This window comes from Gopherus evgoodei, chromosome 1, assembly GCF_007399415.2.
Source record: "Gopherus evgoodei ecotype Sinaloan lineage chromosome 1, rGopEvg1_v1.p, whole genome shotgun sequence".
Taxonomy (NCBI): Eukaryota; Metazoa; Chordata; order Testudines; family Testudinidae; genus Gopherus; species Gopherus evgoodei.
Window position 1 is genome coordinate 225,240,289 of NC_044322.1, and position 22,496 is coordinate 225,262,784.

General features: G+C 45.4%; 1 protein-coding gene across 11 annotated transcripts in view; it reads right to left on the bottom strand.

Moving 5' to 3' along the window:
• The window catches only part of RIMKLB (ribosomal modification protein rimK like family member B), a 94,170-nt gene extending 84,478 nt beyond the window's left edge, over positions 1-9,692 (bottom strand). For 10 of the 11 annotated variants that reach the window (XR_003997154.1, XR_003997159.1, XR_003997155.1 and 7 more), the window contains exons 1-3: positions 8,914-9,689; positions 7,473-7,980; positions 596-818 (exon numbers count right to left, since the gene is read on the bottom strand). Coding sequence is in view for 1 of the 11 variants with exons in the window: in XM_030537960.1 (XP_030393820.1) it covers positions 596-770 (175 nt within the window). In the remaining 10 variants the exon portion in view is untranslated. Of the gene's footprint in view, positions 1-595; positions 819-7,472; positions 7,981-8,913 lie in introns of all 11 variants that reach the window. The other variant, XM_030537960.1, reaches the window with a different exon arrangement.
• Positions 9,693-22,496: the final 12,804 nt, after the last annotated feature.

Genomic DNA, 22,496 nt, shown 5'->3' on the forward strand with positions numbered 1-22,496 from the left:
TTAAGCTAGAGATATTCAACTATTTTAATTGCAATATAAATCAATCCTTCCAACCCCATGACTACCCATATTATTCTTCTCTGAAATTCCCTTTCAGTTTGCTTGCTTGTTTGGCTATCTAGGCTGAGTTCAGAACCCAACCTGCAGAGAGATATTGATGTGTTATCCTCACAGCTTCTCCTAAACACAAGTAATCAACTTACAAAGCCCACACAAAATTAAATGAAGTCAATTCTCTTTAACTCAGCAATCCTGGAGGTAGTTAACCTTGTATTAGTTCATTATTGTCTCTTGGAGAGAACCCCCTCATAAAGTAAGGCTGGGTTGCCAAAGCATGACCCCATGGCTCTAAAACAGACTTGCTCCCCTCATTCAGCAGAGGGAGAACAAAGATTATCCAGTTGCCAGTCAACAATTTCTATTTGATGATCAAGTACCAAGAGCAATGCATTTATATGAAATATTAATTTAGATTAGGTGTCCTGATCCTGGCATATGTGCACTACATTGTCACAAAGGTTAGCCACCCCTGCATTACAATTTGCATGTCAGATCCCCTCCCCAGCCCACACTCCAACCTTGACCTAATCCTCACCCAGGTTTCCATGCTCAATGGTCAGTACCACTTCATCCATCACCAAGGCCCGAAAGTCTAGTTCCTCTTCACAGCACTTGGCCTTGAGCGCCCTCAGGATCTCCTGTTGAGGGTAGTCTTCCCTGATACGACGATCTGTTAAGAACCACAGCCTGGGAGCAACTGAGCTGCACATCTTGTTTGACTAGTCTTGCAACCTCTGGGATCTCCTTTTAATGGAACTCTAGGTAAGGGAGAAGATAAGAAATCATAGTACAAACGTTTCTGTCCACATGCTTCCCACCACCCCTCAAATCTCTTCCCTGTATGCACAGCTCTGTCCTTGGTTCAGAAGGGAGGAAAAAAATATATCTATATAGCATGTCCTATCCAAGGATCTCAAGGACGCAGTTAATGTCTTATAAACTTAATTAAGCTTCACATCTCCCTTGTGAGGACATTCAGTCTTATCCCAATTTATTGATGGAAAAACTGAAGCATACAGAGATGAAGTAACCTGCCCAAGGCAATTCACCAAGCCTGTGTCAGAATCAGGACTCAGGTCTGAGTCCCAGTTCTGTTCCTTAGTCACAAGGCCATCCTTCCTCATATACAGAAAATATCAGCAGATTCCAACCCATTCCCACAAGTGCTGTAAAGTACTGAATTTGAACATTGTTGGTGGAGATGATCCTGCCAGGTAACCAGAGAAGCTGTATAGATTTGCATTGTTTTTGCTCCCCATGTTTTGGCTATATAGAGGACATCAGTCTCTAGTGACCTTTTACCACCTGCCAACATCATTAAAAACTGTAAAGCAATCAAGAAAGACTGATATGCAGACTGAAAAAAACACTCCATTGGTGTGTAAGAAACCTTCCTTAATTAATACGAGGAAGCATGAGATCAGCAGCAGAATTCACGAAAACCTGGCCTTTCATTTGTTTAAATATGAAGTTTCCTGTTCTCATGGTTGGCCAAAAAAGGAAAGAAAACAACTTCTGAATATGACCTGAAACAGGTACTATCTACCCAAGGACTTGCCTATGCTGAGATTTTCCCTGGAAACAACCGTCAGTGGCCAGTAATTGGTAGACACTCAAAAGTGTAGACAGGCAAACCTGCTACTCAAAGGCTTTCCCAACCAGCAGCAGGATGAAATTAAAACTGGTCATTTTCATCTTCTATTTGGAACCCAGTGGGACAGCAAGGAAATTGTCAAGAACCATATCAATATCACAATATTGCTATTGCTTTGGAAACCCAGGATCAGCATCATCATCATCACAGGACCAGAGCTCTTTATGCAGGAGAAAGGACAAAACCAACTGCTGGGGGAGGGGAAAAACGTGGCAAGGGGCAGGGGAAGTCTGGGCTTATGCCTGGGCCTCACTGGCTCACAATTCTCCAACCCTGCCCTACTTCATCTTTCATATTAGCCTCTGGGAAGTAGGCTGTGGTTGCCTTCTATGGCTAGCAGGTTACTGAAGCTCTGCTGGCAATGGACTTAACTATATATCCTCTTCCAGTGCTTAGTTCAGAAATAGCAGAACATAAGAACAAAGGAAAAGCCAAGTTGAGAAGGTTTCTAGTCAATTTATCCTCCTTTCTGCTCCCTACAAACATCTCCTTACTATCGACAGAAACCGACCACTTACTGTCTCTCTCCTCAAAAGCATGCTATGTCCATTAGAAATGCAGACCCATCTCATTTTAAATCCAGCTATAGAGCATTAAGTTTGTAAAGAATACAACAGACAAATGTTTTGATTTTTAAGACCATGTCAATCAGAAGCCATTACAGATTTTCAGCATGTGTTTCAAGGGACTTGTCTATACAGGGAAGTTAGTGCACGCTAAGCTAGGGTGTGAATTTAAAGCACACTTGTTACTCCCACACTAATTCCCCATGTGGACACACTTACTGCACACTAAGAGTGCTCCCAGGCAGTTTAGTACACTTCCAAAGTGCATTACACTAACATGCACAAAAACACTTCATGCAGTGAGTGTCCACGTAGTAAGTTAGTACAGAGTATCTAACATGCACCAGTTACTTCATTCTTTTTCCCTACATAGATATGTCCTATGTCTCTTCCCCTTGCCTCAGTATCAAAACCAGTGTCAAGTTCTCTCACCTGTGCTTGTTTCCTACTCCTTCTTGCCACCAATGTGCCCCTCAGCTCCTCTGCCAAGATTAATCTCTTCCCTGCACTTCCTCTTTCTCAAATCTCTTCTTCCCAACCTAACACCCCTTCCACCCTTGAAAGCTGCAGACACTCAGCCATCTCTTTCCTGATTATTTCAGTTTTCTTTCTTTCTCAAGAAGGCTGAGGCTGGCAGAGAAAAAAAAACCCTGAAGCAGCTCTCATACAGAGCTGCAGCATGACCAGGAAGGAGAAAAGTCATCCAGATACTGTCACTTATATATTAAGATGATGTACACATGAGAAATGTCTTAGATATAGTTTACAGTATTGTTTACACAAATATAGATCAGCCTTTCTAGAAATAATACTTTCTCCTTCTACACGATCTTTCATCTGAAGATCTCAAAGTGGTTTATAAAATTTATAAACATTAAGACTCATATCCTTGTAAGGCAGGCAGAACATAACTTCTATGTCCCAGTCAGTAAAGTGGGCCTAAGTGGCTTGCCTAAGGCCAGAAAGTAATTCACCAGCAGAGATGGGAAACAGAGCTTACAAATCCTAGCTCCCAGTCCTCTGCTCTGCTAGCACTATACCACATGATCACCACCTCTTTCACATCCTAAGTAGGCCAGGCAGGGGTGTAAAGATATCTTATCACCATTATTTTAGCATTCTGATCAGAAAGACAGTCTGGACTCTTCAGTTTCAAGCTCTCATTAGAACTCTTAACAAATTTTGACTGAGTGATTAGGGACATACTGAAAACATTATAATTTGTTCTATTAAGGCCAGCATCTGAAGGGTCCTGCCCATATTCTCAAAAATATTCTGAGGAAAATGTGCTTCAGCTTGTCTATATTTAAAAGGCTGCAGCATCACCGATGCAGCTATGCTGCACTAATGCAGCTTCACTGCTATAGTGATTCAGTGAAGAAGCTACCTACACCAATGGGAGAGCTTCTCCCATCAGTGTAGGAAATCCACCTCACAGAGGCAGCAGCTATGTCAAGGGGAGAAGGCATCTCATCAATATAGCACTGTCTACATCAGGAACTAGGCCACTATAATTGCATGTAACTGAAAAATCCACTCTCTTGAGCAATACAGTTATACACTGACATAAGTTACTACTGTAGACCAAGCCTCAGACAGCTACATGCAGCATCAGCTTTTAAGTAGGATATGCTTTCCAGAACTCCTCCCCAGAAACTAACCCCACTCCCCTGGATCTAACAGACACACAGCCTGAGACAATGCTGGGTGTGCGTTAAACATTTTCTGCAGTATCTATGAGAATACCAAATCCAAAACATGCATGCATGAGGGGGAAGGAGAAACAGGAGATGTTTAAACATCTTCAGAGATCAGAAGTGGCTGAAAAGCTCTTGCACTAAAAGCCACAATGGCCAAACTGGGAAAAATCTCTCAGCAGGTGCTCAACCCACTCACCTGATCAAAAGTGACAACAACAAAAAAACCATCAAAGACAACAGCTAAATGAATGTCAGACTACCCCTGCAATCAGGGATTGCATCTGCTGCAGAGATTAAATCAGTCACAAACCCTCCAGTGACTTGATTATGGATGGAATTTAAGTGTCATCTCAACTTTTAGCTCCAGTACTGCAGTACTGCTGATGCTAGGTTTCACTCTAGCATCTCCATACCAGCTTTTCTCTTCATTTGCAGTCTTCCTCAGGGTACATCTCTACACTGGAATAAAAGACCAGAGGTTGTATCGCAGGCATTTAATTGCTGTGTACATGTTCCCTGGTTGCTATCTTGTTCCCCGCAACAGTCTAGTGGAACACACCTATTCTGCCTCAAATCATATAAGGTTTTATTCACTAAGCATGAAGGGAAAGTAGGCAGATCAGACTGGCTGTCTTTAGGTCCTAGAAACCCGAAGTCCTCTGTTTACACTTGGGACAGATACAGCAAAAGCTTCCTATCCCCAACAATACACCCTTGCCCTGCACATAAGGAAGTACTTCCAGGAGCAAAAGGAGAGTTCAGTCTCCATGAACCACTCATTCCTTGTCTCCAGACTAGTGACAGACAACAAACGGGACAATTGTGGGTTTTTTTGTTTGTTTGTTATGTGAAGAGTTTTCCTTTAGAAGATGAGAATCCAACAACTCACTTTATATTGTGCAAACTGAACAACTGTCAAACTAGTAACTCCTTTAGGTATTACTGACAAATGGCTGAATTAGAATCAATCGTCTAAGCCCACGTCCAGACTAACCCGCGGCATCGGCGGGTTAAAATCGATTGCTCGGGGATCGATATATCGCGTCTAGTCTGGACGTGATGTATCGATCCCCGAGCGCTCTTACATCGATTCCGGAACTCCATCAACCCGAACGGAGTTCCGGAATCGACACGGAGAGCCGTGGACATCGATGCCGCGCCGTCCAAACGGGTGAGTACCTCGATTTTAGAAATTCGACTTCAGCTACGTTATTCCCGTAGCTTAAGTTGCATATCTAAAATCGATTTTAATACCTAGTCTGGACGTGGCCTTAGTGAAGAAGTAAACTGTTCCATAGCCCTTTTCCTCAAAGTGCCATTGTCACAAGAGCTGCTGTGACATACTTAATTTCTTCTCTGCAGGAATGCTGAATGAAATTCCAGATGTTTCACAACATTAGGACTCCATGTCATTTAGCCTCAATTATCTGGCTTGTGATCTGCGGTTACGGTATATTCCTACTGATTACAGAATGGTCTGAGGCATAAGATATTGGAAACAATCTCTCTCGTTAACTCTTTTCTAGTCTTTGGGTTAGATCCTGGTCTCAGTTACATCATGATGTATCCAAAGCAACTCCAGAGTTAATAACTGGAGAGCAGAATCTAATTTTTTAATAGATCTCCAGGTATGTTTGATCCCTGCCAGCTCAGATTTGAGAGATATAATATTAATCAATAATAGGGAAAAAAAAACTGATCATCCCGAGAAGGTGGTAATCAGGAAAAAAAAATACACTCAGCGCCCTTTACTATGTACAGCATTGCACTCTTGTTTATGATTTGTAACGAAGCACCTATGTTCTCATTGGAACATTATTGGAGAGAGGAAGGGTATTTTACTTTCCACAAAATCATCGTGAATTAGCTGATGCTGGACTACACTTTAAACAGAACAAGTGCCTGTTCCACGATGGCAATTTCTGCAACCCTATTTTGGAAGCCACACCTTAAGACAGTGGGATCAATAGCTACAAGAATAGCAAAGGACCTTTGAGAGATTGTCATAAATAGCAATAAGGAAGAGGGTAAGCCCATAGTTGATCAGAATTATGACTCTGTCAGGGATAAGATAGGGTGGAACAGTTAGCAAAATATCATCTATCATACATTGGTGGAAAGACTCTGACTGAATTTTACAGTTATTGTGCAAGTGAAGCAGAGTGGTATTTGACCCCATTACAGAACCAGAACTGCTCCTTATGTCATGCTGAAAAGAGAACACTGTCAAAAACAATTTTAAACTGAAGTACAAAACGCAGCTAATTCTACCTTCTGTACATAGATACCAAGGTAATCAGTGCCTAAGAAAAAAACTAACAGAAATAGTTATGTATCAAGAGTATATCCAATAAGAGAGATACACACAGATAAGGACTTATTAAAAAGAAAGCTTTTGACCATTACTTAAAAATAAAATTAAAAAAATGCAACCCTCTCCCCTGTCACTACAGCTAAACAGGAATGCCCAGGGACAACCACAAGTAGTAGAGTCCCTTTATTACAAAAATAAGAATTGATTGTAGTTTTTATAAGAACGTCATGTACAAATATGACTGCTTCAAGGGCTTTAGAGAGAACAAAAGGCTACAAAAACAATGGAATCAGAAAAAAAATAAAGGCTATGGTAACCTGAACAGCAGCAGTGCAATCTGTACATCACTCCTGTATGTCATCTGCCTTCCTCATACACACATTATACAATTTAAAATCACTGCAGGCAGATGAATCCAAAGCACACCTCTTTGAAAGCATAAGCACTGTATTTAACCCCCCCACCCCCCTTCACCATCCCCTTTGGATATTTGTAGAGACCACTGCAGTCAAGGGAGGAAGGAATATGTTAAGCATATTGGTAAACAGACTGCAGAAGGGTAAAAACTAAAATCATCTTCTTTCTGCACCCCCTCCGCCAATTCTTTCCCAGTATGCCCTCTCCTGCAAATAGGCAAATACTCAGTTGGATCCTCTGATTGAATCCCATACTACGTTTATCTGCTCAATCTCTTCCCTTCAACTGAGTAATCTTAAAGATACCAGCAGCTCTTCTCCACAATCCCCCACAGACACAGACATCCCCGCCCCTTTCTTTCCTCATCTCTCCAGGCTTGCAAGTAGGTGATAACATTCTTCACTCATACATCCCAGTTTCTGATCTCCAGTGAGGAATCTATTCCCCTGCCTCACAAAGCTGATATTGGTCAACATTAACTCCCCCCACCATTTGATCTGTAAACATGTTACATCCATCTTCTTTCTCTCAAAAACTCAGCTATTACACTCCCCATTGCTTTCTCTGAGGCCAGCATGCCTCTGTCCTTATCCCCCTCTCCCGCAGAGTGGGTGTGTGATATAAACCCCCCTTTTCTGATCCATGTACATAGCCACTTCTCTCAGATCCCTTCCCCCACCCTGCTCTCAATCTCTGTGCATGCCTCTCTTGTAGCAGTGGGGGAGGGGAAAAAAGCATTGAATGAATGTGGTATGACTTACCAGAGGTTTGGGGAGCAAGGGGTAAGAGAAGAAGGGATGTCAAGGACGGGTGCTTCTTTCAGTGCCCCCAGTAACTGGTGCTTCAGTCCTGGCTCTCTCAGTGAGGCGAAGGCTTCCTGTACCCTTGGTGCCCCCTGAGAAGAGGGTGCTAATGAAGTCCTTTCAGGGCCTCTCTGATCTGCACTCCAAGGGAGGGAACAGAGTCCTGCTGGAGCCCCCAAGGCCAGGAAAGGAGCGATGAGGATTATGTTCTCCTGGTACTACAATGGGTGATGCCTGGCTTGTGCCCCCAGGGACCAAGGTGTGTTGGGGAAGGGAGCGGGGGATATTAGAAGTGATTCCCAGCTCCTCCCCCCCCTCGGGGGAGAGGAGGGTGGGGAAGAGAAGTGAGGATACTAATGTAGAGCTGTGGCAGCCTGCGCAAAATAGATTCAATCCAATAAGCCCCTCGGGTCTCTGCTTCCTCAGAACTGAACCCCTAACCGTCTGAGTCTGGAATCACCAACACCTATGGAAAGAAAGGCATATTAGACATTAAAAAACCTAACCTATTAAACAGGGAATGAGATTGCAACCTGGAGAAAAGAGAATGAGACACACAAGGCACTAAGAAAAAGCAGAGCAAAAATCAGATGGATATAATTTGAGGAGACTGTTAAGTAAAAAAATAATTTACATAAAATATATGAAATTAGACATCTTAAAAGGAAAAGTCTTAAAAGATGTTACACTTGGGCAATTGTGTGTTTAATACAGATAAGTCAATCTCTGTAGCTTAAAACAGGCAGAAAATTCTTTGCTTTAAAAGAATGAAATTTTATTCTACACACTTTAAATATCACATTATGAACCCAATCAAGACAAAAATGAGATTAACAGAACCATGGTTAAGGTCAGAAGCATGCTCATGTGAATGAAATCACAGCTCCCTAAAGCCCAGTGGTTTCTAAACAGAAGCAAATAACCAAAAGATAAAATCAATTTCTAAAAGGTGTTTGCTTCCACGATGTAATACATTTAATTATAAAATTAATGATTGTACAGCACCTACATCGTCCTTGGTACTACATAAGTGCCTGATCACAGAACTTAACAATATACAATTATCCTTTTAAAAATCAAAAAGGCAACAAAAGAAAAAGAAACCCAGTTAAAAGGGGTTTGTTGAGTATGTGATACAATGCAAACATATTAAAACCATATAAAAACACCCCCGATTTTTGCAAATCCTTATGTCCAAAAAGGTTTTAATATCTGTTTACACATTGGTGCATGTGAATATACACAGACGCCCGCAAGTGTGTAAATGCATATATTAAAGTACACAAATAAATACCACACAGATACGGAATTATCACAGCAGACATGAGTCTGGGGTGAAGGACACAGCACGATTTCAAATTTAAGCCAGAAGAAACGTGTTTTTTTTAAAGACACAAACCTGGCTGCTGTTTTAGTCCTCCCGGGCAGGCTTGTGTGTGATGGTTAGAAAGTTGGGGATGGAGGATTTAAAATTCTCCCTTTCTCCGCCAGGGACAGTGTAAAATATACATATGGGACCCAACTAAATCAGTGGATACGGGGGGGGTGGGGGTGGAGAGACAAGAGGGATAATCCCGAGAAAACTGGCCACTAATTAACCCACCCACAGGAAAGGAGGCTCCCGACCATGCCCCCAGCAATAGCTATCCACGGCAGCCCCCACAATTATTCATGCTAATTAGGGCAGCTAATTAACCCCCTCACACATCCCCCATCTGGTAAGCAGTTGAGCTCCCCGCCACACACGCTCCTGGTCTTCACATTCGCTGAAATCGGGCTGAAAACAATAACCGCCCCCCAGGAACCCCCCCGGCCCAGCCCGCAATCCGGGCTGGGGGGCGGCGCGGGGGCCGGGCTGCTGGAGGGGGCCCACTGGAGACTCCCCCCGCGAGCAGGATTCGCTCGGCGACGCTGGATGAGGGGGGCGACGGTCGCCCCAGCCCTCGGCCTCTGCCCCGACCCCCGCCCCCTCTGACGGGGAGAGGAGGCAGCCCGGACTCGGCTGTTCCCTGCTGCGCCCCCCCTCCCCTTGCTGCGGATGCTCCACTCGCAGAGCCGCCGCCGCCGCCTCCTGCGCCTGCTGCCGCCCGACTGAGCCGGCCCGGGGGAGTGCGCGAGCCCCCGAACGCTGACATACGAAAGGGGTGGCCGCCGGGCGAGCACGCGCACTGGGCACAATCCCCCTCCCCCGCCGGCGCAGCAGCGACTTGCTGCTGCCTCAGGTTGCGCGAGACGCGCAGAGGGGACCGCCCCCCTCCTCCAGCCCGCGCTGCCTCAAACAGCCCACGCGCCAAAGTGCGCCAGGGCACCAGAGCTGGGGGCGGGAATAACCGTCACTCTGTGCCGTGCCCACTCCTGCCCCTCCCCTCTCCTCGCACCAGCTGCAAACCCAGAGTAGCCCCATGGAATTCATGGTCACTCTGCTTGTCTGTCACAGGCCTGTTCTGAGTGTGAGGCGCCAGGCTAAGTGCGTGCGCCATGGTACCCTGCACGCCCTGCGCATGTGGGACACGCCTGACCCAACTCAACCGAGACGTGGCTAAAGTGCATGTGACACTCTTGCCCCCGTGACACACTAATCCCACTGCCCATAGTGCTAGGCACTCCCATCCCACCACCCTGCATGGCCAACACAAGTGTGAGACATCCATCCTGCTGCCCTGACATATGACACACACACTTACCCTTACCCATATGTCAGTGACATTCCCAAGACACCTGCCACTACATACCCACCATGTTTGACACATCCATCACGCAGACTGGGTGACATGAGCGTGGCACACAGACTCCATCCCACTTCCCCCATGTGTCAGACAGTAATACTGTTGGCAATAAATAGTTCTGACACACCCAACACAGTAGTCAACCCTTTGCCCATCAATATGTGTGATGCCTCTCGTGCTTCCCCTCATACCCACACTTGTGATACAGCTAATTGTCTACCCTATATGCACTATACATACAACACACCTAACATACTGACTGTCCTGACCCATATCCCCAAACATAAACACACCAGACACCCTTTGCCATCACATGACACACCTAACACATCATCTGTTATCCCATGCACTCCCACTCACACCAACCTATACTCCCAAGAGGCCCATCCATACAAATGTATTATCCCTCCTTTATACCTTTTACCCCATGTGTGATGCATCCAATACACAAATGCTGCCCTCCATTCCCTTCACGTGTGACATGCCCAAAACATTAGCTGTTCCATGCTACCTCACATCTGAAACATCCAATACACTGCACTGCATCACAATGAGTATATGATACACTTAACTGACTACTCGTGTCTAACATCTAATACACTATCAAAACCATGACACACACACCCGTCCCACGGCCCCACATTCCCACAGAGATAACATTCCTACCAATCTACCTCTGGACACCCTTGCATGTGACACATCCAGATGGCTGACCTTCATCACCACACATCTGATGTGCCCAATTTACCGCCCCTTGCTCTCATGTGTGACATTCCCAACCCACCAGCCTGCATGTGTAATACTCTCAACTTGTGCCTTCTGAAGTATGCCCAATCCCTGCCTGGCTCCACCAAAGATGTAACACACATAACCTGCCATCTCTAGTATTCACAAATGTGACATACCTATCTCAATGCCTTGTTCCCAATGTGTGATACACCCAAACAGCCACACTACCATGCATGTAACATGCCCAACCTGCTTCTCTCCTCCTCCCAAGCATGTGATAGACCCATCTCAACCAGGTGCCCTGCTCTTCCACGTGAATGACTGATGCTGTCTATGTCCCCATGGATGAAAAATCCATTCCACGTACCATCAGCACATATGACAAGCCCAGAGCCAGTCCAGCTGTGAATCTTGAAGCCACAGGCATCGCCTGGATATGGGTGTGTCATGCATACTCCATACAAAAAATCCTGATGTACTCTGTGGCACGATGGGCCCATTTTCTGCAGCAGCAACCCCCAAATTATCTGGCAGAAACCCCTAACTCTTTTGCAATGCAAATTTATTTTACTACCATGTAATACCCTTTATTCCTAGCCCTCCCCTTCTGCCCTCCCTCCCTGAGCCAGATGTATGGCTCACAGTTAAAAATACTCACTGACGTAAACATTGTTGATTATTTTCACGAGTGGCTTTTTGAGGATGTTTGTTTGCTGGGCTCACAGAAGCAGCCTGGCTCCACTCCCCAGGCCTCAGCTCCCAGGCTATTTATTGTCCAAGCAATCTGGCTCAGAACCTCCTTCCAAATGTGTGCCATAGAAGAGGGGAGCTTAGTTGACTTCAGTGGCCTGTCTCCCTAATTGCCCAGGCCTCATCTGCAGCACCATTCTCCAGACCTCCAGACAGCCCAGGTTGCCTGCCTACACTTCCAGTTTCCCCTATTCCATGGCTGCAAATTGGATGCCAGCACTGTCTCCATGGCATCCTGCTGCCTTGCTCTATTTAGCAGTACAGGAAAGATGTAGTATATAATCCATTTAATTCATCACTATGGGGAAAGTTGAAGAGCAAGAGACAGCTGCAGGCAAGTCCCAGCAGGGTAGGGAGACAAACAATAGCAAAAACAAAAATGCTGGGCACCTGGCTGCAACAAAGTGGCAAATTATGTGACAAAATTGCTGAATTCTGTTGCATCTTGGAAAAACAGAGTTAATGATTGAACTGAATCACTGTTCAAGGCATACAGGAATGCTCCAGATGCCATCCAAGCACATTTTGGGGGGAACTAGAACAGCATTCGTGCTTCTGATGAATTTTAAGTAAACTAATGACTATTGGTTATATTTCCCTCTGTATTTTGCAGTATGCGTAGTCAGCCTCTGTAATGAATTTGTGCATTCCAGCACTTCTGTTTTTAGGAACTGAGTGCTGCACCGAGTTCACGCCTCTCAGACCTATCATTTCAGGCTGTCTGCAGTCTAAGGGCCTGTCAACACCGGCAGAAATAATTATAGCACTCTAGTTCTACTGGTTATACAGTAGAACCTCAGAGTTATGAACACATCGGGAATGGAGGTTGTTCGTAACTCTGAAATGTTCCTAAGTCTGAACAAAACGTTATGGCTGTTTTTGTTCAAAAGTTAACAACTGAAAATTGACTTAATACAGCTTTGAAACGTTACTATGTACAAGAAAAATGCTGCTTTTAACTATCTTAATTTAAACCAAACAAGCACAGAAACAGTTTCCTTACCTTGTTAAATCTTTATCTTAAACTTTCCCTTCATTTTTTTAATAGTTTACATTTAACATAGTACTGTACTGTATTTCCTTTTTTTAATTTTTTTGTTCTCTGCTGCTGCCTGATTGTGTACTTCCGGTTCTAAATGAGATGTGTGTTGACTGGTCAGTTTGTAACTCTGGTATTTGTAACTCTGAGGTTCTACTGTATTGTAGTGGTATAATTATACCAGTAAATTTCTCCATGTAGATAAGCCCTAAAGCAGGCATCACTACATCCATTCATACTTGGTTCACATTTCTGAAGTTGTCTTTGCAATCCTAATGGCTAAAACCGTATTTGTTTTTTTAAAAAAAGGTGAGCTCCTGGAGCAAAATTTTGTGTTTAGGGATGAATTCCACAGTGGGGAAATCATGGAATGTGTGGAGTTCTGTCTATATGTATGTAAATTTGCTTATGAGGAGTACAAGAAGGAGGAAGGAGCTCTGAGTATTGGAAAGAATCTCAGTATAGTGAACACAAAGTTGCTGAGCTCCCTCTCAAGCCTGCTGGGATCCCCCAGTCTGGTCCTCTGACCTTAGGTGAGAGCCCAGGTCTGGGAGTTACTGCTGGACATCACCCACAGGCTGTGTTCTGATACTACTAAACTTGTGCCCATCCTTCCACCACCTACCTCCCTGTCTCTCTGGAATGGGAGATGTAGCCTTAAGATGGAGATCCTTATTACCTGTTGTTTGGCTGCTAGACTTGAGGTGAATTGAACTTTCTTACATACAGTCCTTGATTGCTGGACTGACAACCTTATTCTGGTGCTGGGGTGGGCTGAGGTAGCCTGTCCTCAGGAGAGTGTTTTTCACCATCTGGGATCTAAGCTCCTGTCTGGAGACAGTCTTAGGGTCTTTCTGCCGTTTGTCAGGATGGTAGGCCAGAGGGTCCTGTCTGTCAGTCTTGTTCCCTGGCACATGGCTAGGGCCCTATCAAATTCATGGCCATGAAAAACTTGTCATGGACCGTGAAATCTAGTGTGTGCTTTTACCCTATACTATATAGATTTCATGGAGAAGACCAGCTTTTTTCAGATTGGGAGTCCTGACCCAAAAGGGAGTTGCAGGGGGTTAGCAGTATCACCACCCTTATTTCTGCATTGCCTTCAGAGCTGGGCAGCTAGAGAGCAGCGGCTGTTGGCCAGGTGCCCATCTCAGAAGGCAGCACCCTGCCAACAGCAGCACAAAAGTAAAGTGGCAATACTATACCATGCCACCTTTACTTCTACGCTGCTGCCTGCACAGCTGGGCGGGCGGAGAGTGGCGGCTGCTGACTGAAGGCCCAGCTCTGCAGGCAGCAGTACAGAAGAAAGGGTGGCAAAACCATACCATGACATCGTCTTCTGTGCTGCTGCTGGTGGTGGCTCTGCCTTCAGCACTGGGCTCCCAGCCAGCAGCCACTACTGTCCAAATGCCCAGCTCTGAAGATAACACCGCTGCCAGCAGCAGTGCAGAAGTAAGGGTAGCAGTATCATACCCTCCTTACAATAACCTTGCAACCTTCCTCCTCCACACAACTTCTTTTTAGGTCAGGTTCCCTACAATTACAACACCATGAAAGTTCAGATTTAAATAGCTGAAATCATTACATTTACGATTTTTAAAATCCTATGACCGTGAAATTGACCAAAATGGACCCTGAATTTGGTAGAGCCCCACACATGACATTAGATGGACAGACCCTGAAGATTTCAGTCCTTGTGGCTCCTGTGCTGTTGGGCAGATGAACTGGATGGGGTGTTGTACATTCTCTCTTGAAGAAAACAAAGCTTTTAGGCTGATGAAGGTAGGTCTCTCTCAGCAACTATAGGCCTAGTCCTAAATCAAAGAAATGGTGATGATTCAAACAGAAAATTTGATGGTAACCTTTGCCCTCTGTGCTAATGCACCAGGAATGATGTCGGCTTTACAATTTGGATAATCAATATAATATTATTAACTTTAATTGAACAAAAGTTAATTAATGAATAATGACCCCACTGCACAATGAGCATCATGGTCACCTTCCTTTTTGCTTTTTCCCTTGCTCAGCTGATGTTGAGAGCAAGACGTGGTATAATGCCAGATATGTATAATGTAAGGACTTTCCAGAACCTCTATGTATCTGCAATAAGATTTCATAGTTGCTTTCATGAAACATCTCTTGACCCTAGGCTCACAAAAAATGCAAGACAGCACTTTGGTCTGGGAACACAACTTAGTCCCAAAATTTAGAGGCTGTGATTAGCATGTCAGAAGGCTAGAAGGTTTCCTATATAAACTCTTTCTGTGTGTGTCTCATTGGATGTGTGGGATTTTGATAAGAAATGGGGTGGAAAACTCCTATCTGTACATTCTGGTACAAATGGAAATGTTGGAATGGTTAATTGGAAATACATTAATGCTTCTTTGTCTGTTCAGTAATCCTTTTCAAATCGATCTGGATTGTGGTGAATGCATTTGTTTTTCACAAGTATTTGCCCAAAGGTGTATGCCAATACATTTCAGCTTATGAGTTGCTTCTTGTGAAATGTTTACCTTAATTATTCAGTTGGTCACCTAAGTAACAGTACTATTTCTGCCTGTTTGGATGACACAATAATAAATAGGAAGTAGAAGGCAAGGCAAAAGCCCCTGTTCAGTACCATCCATGCATGCCCATATCTCTCAGCTATGACACACTCTAATAGTCACCAGGCATCCTCATTCAAAGTCAGGGGTGGCCAGCCTGTGGCTCCAGAGCCACATGTGACTCTTCAGAAGTTAATATGCAGCTCTTTGTATAGGCACTGACTCTGTGACTGGAGCTACAGGAGCCAACTTTCCAATGGGCCAGGGGGGCTCACTGCTCAACCTCTGGCTCAGAGGCCTTGCCCCCACTCCACCCCTTCTTGCCCCTTCCCCTGAGCCTGCAGTGCCCTCGCTCCTCCCCCTCATAGTCTCCTACACGACACAAAACATCTGATCAGGAGGTGTGGGGATGGAGGGGAGGGGCTGATCGATGGGGCTGCTGATGGGCGGGAGCTGATGGGGAGCTGCTGATGTATTACTGTGGCTCTTTGGCAATGTACATTGGTATATTCTGGCTCCTTCTCAGGCTCAGGTTGGCCACCCGTTTAAGGCTATGACACTCAACTCAGTAACCTCCTCTCCAATGCATGAGACACAACCAGCCTGTTATTCTATGCCCCCATATGTGACACACCATCCAACTCCCACCTGACCTGGGAGAAACCCAGCCCATTGCCCTACATTCCTTATGCCCATGATGACAATCCCACTCCCAACCGTGCTGTACCCCATTGTGTGACAGATGCTCCCGACCCATGTCCACAAGTTTATGATAGACCCTCTTCACCCAGCAACCACATGCGTGTGACAAACCTGCTTCCACCTACTGGGTTGTGCTTTTTCACACAACAAGCTAAGGTTAGGAGTGTGCCAACTGCACACCAGTATATATAACAAATCACTGAGGAAACTGTGTGACCTTAGGGAAGGGAGGAGCAAAAGAAGTCAGTGGTAGCACTGGAGGGAATGGCAGAGAGAAATTGCGGGGAAGGCTGGAGACAGGAAGGTGAATGGGGAGTCACAGAATTCTGTGCTCTGCAACCAACTGATAGAGATGAATTTATTTGATGCTCCCATGTACATGTGCATATGGGTAGGCATGTCATGTGACTGTGTGTAATTACTTGGTTGGCTAGTGTGAGTATGTGTGACTATGAGTACAACAAAGCAATCTGAGAAGTGTAGATTTTTTAGAGCACTTACTAGAGTAAAGCTTTACGCAGAAACCTAGTTTTAACCTCCACTTGCCCTGCTCTAATCAAGTGGTACAGGAGTGCATTTGTCTGTGAGTGAATGGATGGGGGTGTGCTAGTGTGCAGGGGTACATGACGTTGAGCATGTCAGTGCATGGGATGTTAGTGTGCATGTGGCTATGTGACTGGGTGTGTTAGTGCGTGGGAGTCCAGTAGTGTATGTGCCATATGTTATTGTATAGGAGTGCTCACGAAGGAGTGCATGTGAGTATATTCCAGTGTGAGTATGCGTGCCTTAGCCTTGGTTAGTGAGAGTACGTGACTGCATTTCTGTCACTGCACGGTGTGGCAGCGTGTAAGCTGGTTGTTTATGTGCATTGTAGTGTGTATGCGCATCTAACGGCTCCATATTTTCCCCTGCAGCAATAGCTGTGTAGCAATTGCATCAGCAGCTCTGCTTTCCGCAGCCGTCACATCACCCAGTGCCAGCCGGCTAGAACCGGCCCCAGCAGCACGGTCTCTGCAGTCAGACTCAGAATGGCTACAGGGCCGTTCCGCCTGCCCCCTCCCGCTGCGCTCCTCCATCTCTCCTCTGAGCTCACTGCGTGCTGAGCAGGATCACTCAGTTAACTCACAAAATGCCTACGCGCTACTCAGAGACGCAGACAGAACGGGTGGGGCCGCATCTAGGGGGTACGAGATCGGCTGAAGCAGGGGGGAGAAGGAGGGAGGCGGAGGAGAGAGAGGAGCTGGAAAAGGTGCTGCTAATTTATATCTATTTACATTTTTCTCTTTTTCGTGCCTGTTTCTTTCCCCTCCTGAATTCCAGAGCTGGAGACATTCAATCTGTAGAGCTGGGTGTAGCTTAACTAATGGGCGTGGGGAGGGCATAACCCATCTGTTAAGCATGTGAAGGGCACAGACTCCTAGGAAGGAGAAGAATTGTTTGGTGTAAAATAGAAATAATGGGATGAAACTGAACCCAGGGAAAAGGTCTGTTAGATTGTGGAAAAAGTAGTGCGAGTTCATTTGCTCATGTCATTTAAAACTAGGACTAGTGACCAAAACCCTGGAGAGTAATTGTAGTCCCGCACTGGTCCCCAGAGGAATGGGCTAGATGGGACATAACAAGACTGTCTGATTATAGCCATTTGAGGGGTCAGGGTGTGGGGACTAGATAGCACACTCTTTTTGGCTGGTAACTTAAAAAGGCCAGAAGCTTGTGATACCATAATTTTGTGTACTTAGAAGAAGGAAAGAGATAATCAGAGTTACAAAGAGACACATAGGGATAGAATTGGAGAATCATGTAGATAGATCAACGGTTCTCAAACTATGGGGAGTGCCTCTCAAGGGAGGTGCGAAAATGTGTCAAAGGAGGTGCCAACGGGGGTCTTTATTTTATTTTATTTTTTTTTTTGGAAGTGCTCTGGCTGTCAGCCCCAGCTGGCTGGGGTGCCTGCAGAAGGGCCATGTACACCCAGAAAGGGAGGTGGGGATAAAGGGAACAGCTGGAGCCCTGCCACCCAGGCTCAGGCTCTCCTTCCTTCTCTCCCTCCCTCCCTCCATCCCACAATGGATTGCAGTCCAAGATCAGGCTCTCCTTCCCCCTCATCCCCCCAAATCCCACACCAGGAGAGGATGGAGCTCCAGCTGTCAATCCCAGGGTGGCAGTAGCAGTGCAGAAGTAAGGGTGATAATGGGGTGCAAAGTCTGCTGTGAAAAGTGATATTGATTAATATCACTTTTCACATTGCCACCCTTACTTCTGTGCTGCTGCTGGCTCAACCTTGCCTTCAGTATATCTACTTGCAGGGGAAGGCATAAATGACTACAGACACAAAGAAGGGGAACTCAGTCACATACATTTGATAACCACTGACATAGATCAATCTCAAGTCCCCTGCTTAACCAGCTAGTAGTTGGTCCCATGAGGAGGAACAGTGTAACTGCTGCTAAAATGACACTGCAGGGAAAGGAAATAATACTGGGGCATTAGAGAGATGGGAGGAATATGGTGGCCTTTGAGAGAAAGTTTAATTTAGGGGGCACAGAAATGGGCTGAGATTGATGGCTGTAGCTTGAGGTGTTCAGCAGCACTTTGAGAGGGCTTTTTTGATGAGACCCCAAGATGTAGAAGGTGGACAGTGGGATGGAACTTCTATGTATCCTCTATCATCCACCTTGTCCTTTTCTTTTCAATTTTCTGCATCCCCATCTTTCTCTCTCTTTTCCTGTCTCTCCATGTCTTTCTCCTTTTGTCTCTTTCTCCTGTTCCCTTTCTCTATGATTCTTTCCTTTAGGCCTCTTCCCCCCCTTGCATCTTTCTGGCCCCCTCTCTTTAATTCCTTCTCTTACTTTCTGTTTCTTTCTACTTTTTTCTTTCTCTCTTTCTGCCTTGGGAAAGTGCCTTCTTTCTGTCTCTCCCTCTCTTGTTCTCATCATCTATTCTCTTTTCTCTCTTTGACTGTCTTGTTCTGGCCCTCCATCTCTTTCCCACATTGTCCTTCGCTGAATGTTGATGGTATTTCAAGGGTTGGTGGGCATGGCTTGATGCAGGTGCAGAGTGCTGTTTTAGAGGCAGGACCGGAAAAGGGATGATAAACATTTGCCCTATGAGCCAAAGAGCTTTATAGAGCATGTTAAAGAGCCCCTGTGGGTTATCCCAGTTCCCATGATATTTTACATCTGGTATGACAAATGCACTAGATGATGAGTTGGATGGGGGTGAGGGGCTTTTGAGACTAAACTTGTTGCAGGGAGTGGTCACTCCATCAGATTTCCTTAAAATTGTCTCCTGGCACTGAGCAAGTGTGGTTATATGTTCAGTGCCCTTTGCCTGCACTAAAGAGATGGAGCAGATTGTGAGGACCACGGGAGTGTCTCTAGGATATTCTATTCCCTGTGGAGGCAGCATTGCACAAGCAGTGATTAGGAGGTTGATTGGGGTGTGGGGTGACTGCTCCCTTTTCTTCTGCTGCAGCCAGTGAAGGTATGGAGGAGAAAGGAGATGCTTTGCAGAGTGGGCAGAAGTAGGTCACTGCAGCTGGCAGCTGTAGTTGGTGCAGTGTGATGTCGGCAAAGGATGGTGGTGGGAGGGGGGAATGGCCAGAGCGGGGAGTGTGGGAGAAACATCTGAAACAGAGGAAAGGGAATTGTGTGGCAGTCGCTGGGGGGAGTTGCAGGGGCCGGGCAGCCTCCTACAGGCTGATTGCTTGAATACCAGACACACCCTCAATCTCTTAACAGTCCTTCCCCCCACCATCTGCATCTCTCACTGTGTGCCTGTGTGAGATCTTCTCGTGTGACTCAGAGAGAAAGAAAGTAGAAGACATTCGGTGCTTGTTTCTCCACTGCTTTGAACCTGGGGTTGTCATTTTTATCTGGGCAAAATGGTGTGTGTGTGTGTGTGTGTGTGTGTGTGTGTGTGTGTGTGTGTGTGTGTGTGTGTGTGTGTAAGATGTCACTTGGTGTAGGCAGTGGAGATTCAAGCCTGAGGGGAAAGAAATAAATTGATGGAAGGAATGAGAGTAAGATGAAGAGATAGAAAAGGATGGATGAAATAAATGACAGAGAGGCTGATGAAGAAAGGATGGTGAAAGAGATGCAGTGCAAGATATTAAAAGAAGGGGAAAGGAAGCAGCAGGAAAGAAATCTGGACAGCGAGTAAGAAACAGATGGAGAAAATAGAGAAAAGAACAAAGGCAGAAAGGAAAGAAAGGGAAAGGGAAGAAGGGAAATGTGCTAGGCAAAAATTATCAATGCTATATTCATTGTAATCGCTGCTGTGTATGTGTGTGTGGGGGGGGAGTGATCTGCTATTTATAAATGCACCCAGCAAAGGGAGTATGTTCTCATTGCCTCTAACATAATTCATGAGGGCATAAACTTTTCCAGCCAACTCTCCCCCCACCATCCCTGCCCGCTTCAAAGAAAATCTGTAGTTTTGGCCTTAACAGCCCCACAAGGTGTTGCAGTCCTGGGAACCCTACCCAAAACTCTTCCAGTGCCCCTCAATGCTGACCCTTAGCACCCCTTGCTAGTCCAGCCCCGCCTCAATCTACCAGTTCCTCCTATGCACCTCATTCTTTACCTGCAGCATCCCCTGTTATTCTATCATGCTTCCCCTTACCTCCCTCCCCCCGCACCTCTGCTTATGCATCTTGGTTTTAATTTGCAGCACCTCCTGCTATACCTACACCTGCTCTGCTGATGCACCTTGACTCTGGGCAAAGATCATATTGTAATCTTCCTCTCGAATACAGTGAAAATATGTTTCAATATACTTTTCAGTTTGGATCACTTGACCTTTTGTATGTTTCTACATTTGTGCCATAGCCCTGCCTGCTATAGTTTCAGAAAGAGAAAGAGAGAGAGCTCTAGTGCTATTGTGTATTGTTATATGGTTATTGTACCACATAAGAATGCACTCATTTCTCTTTCTTTCTCCTGCTGCCCTTGTGGCAGGCCCCGTCCTCTGCCAGAGCCCATTCTGCCTTGCACCTCTTTTGGCTCCATCTTTCAGAACTCTGCTCTCCAAGCTGCTCAGCCAGAGTCAGAACGGTGCAGTAGTCTGCAGACCTGCATACACACACACCCTCCCAGACATCTCCGCCCCCTCTCCTCTTATGTTCAGTCGCCACTCTCTCCTTCCTGCCCTGTCGCTGGCAGTGTGACTACACCTCCCTTCCCTGCAGTGATCCCAGCTCTTACTGCAGTGCAATCCATCACTCCCGGCCAAGGTCTGTGTGCGAGTGGAGGGGGAGATCCTGATTCCGAAAGGGATTGGGGGTGGGCATGGAATGTAACAGTCTCCTTTGCTAAAAAGGGAGAAAGGACTCTCAGAATACAGACTCTTCTGGAACAGAAACCTCCTGCCCCATTCCTAGATACTTTATTTAGTCAGTCAGTTCCTGTGTTTCTTTGAAAATAATGTCTCTGCCAACATTCCAGTGAAGGTGGCAGAAAGGAAACCAAGGAGACAGACAGAAAGCGAGAGAGGTACAAAAAGATACATACAGAAAGAGAAACCATAAGAAAGAGCACAGAAAAGAGAGAAAGGGCTGGGGGGAGGCACATACAGAGAAGGGAAGAGGAATAGAAGAAGAAAAACGGAGGGAGAGAGGGAGAAGAAAAGACAGGTACAGAAAGAAATGAGAAAAACACAGGAAGAAACAAGAATGAAAGAGAGGGAAGGACACAAGTGACAGAAGGAAAGAGGGAGCTGAAGAGTGATATATAGATAAAAGAGAGGGGACTAGATTGATGAGAGGAGATCATTTGAATTTTTAAGTGTTTTTATTAACAAGCAAAACAATCATATTCTGAAGAGAATGTAACTATTTTCCATAGCCACATTTAGACGGGATTAACACACTTTTAAATTCTGAATGAAGGAACAACTACAGATGAGGATATTATTAGTGGACAATAAAAATGATCTTTTCTACAAAGTGCCCCCTCTCCCTCTCCTCCTCACTCTTGTGAGCTACTGGGGCACTTCAAAGATAGCTGCAGTGATAGATAAAAAAGATGAATTAAAACATCAGTGAAGTTCACATTTAGGCCTTGACTACACTGGGATTGTAGCCACCCGGGGAGCTGCACCAGTGCAAACATTAATGTAGAGATGGTTTATGCTGGTGCAGAATGATCTGCACTGCTGCAATTTACCTCAGTTTTGAACTGGGGTAAATTACACCATAGCAACCCCTTAATGTGTGTGTATATATGTTTTACACCAGTACAGCTCCAGGAAGTGGCAATTCTAAAAAATGCTATCATTGAGTAGAAACATTCATAAAATTGGGGGTTGGAGAGGAAGTCCTCCTTCGGGCAGAAGAAGCTCCCAGGAATAAAGGAGGAGGATACCCTCAAGCAGGGAGCTAGGGGAGGAAAGAAAACATTGGCACAACTTCCTTTATCTCACTGGGGGTGGGGGTGGGGGTGTGGAGGGAAATGTGTGTTTGAGCTATGAGAATCTCAAAACGTTTGGCCAA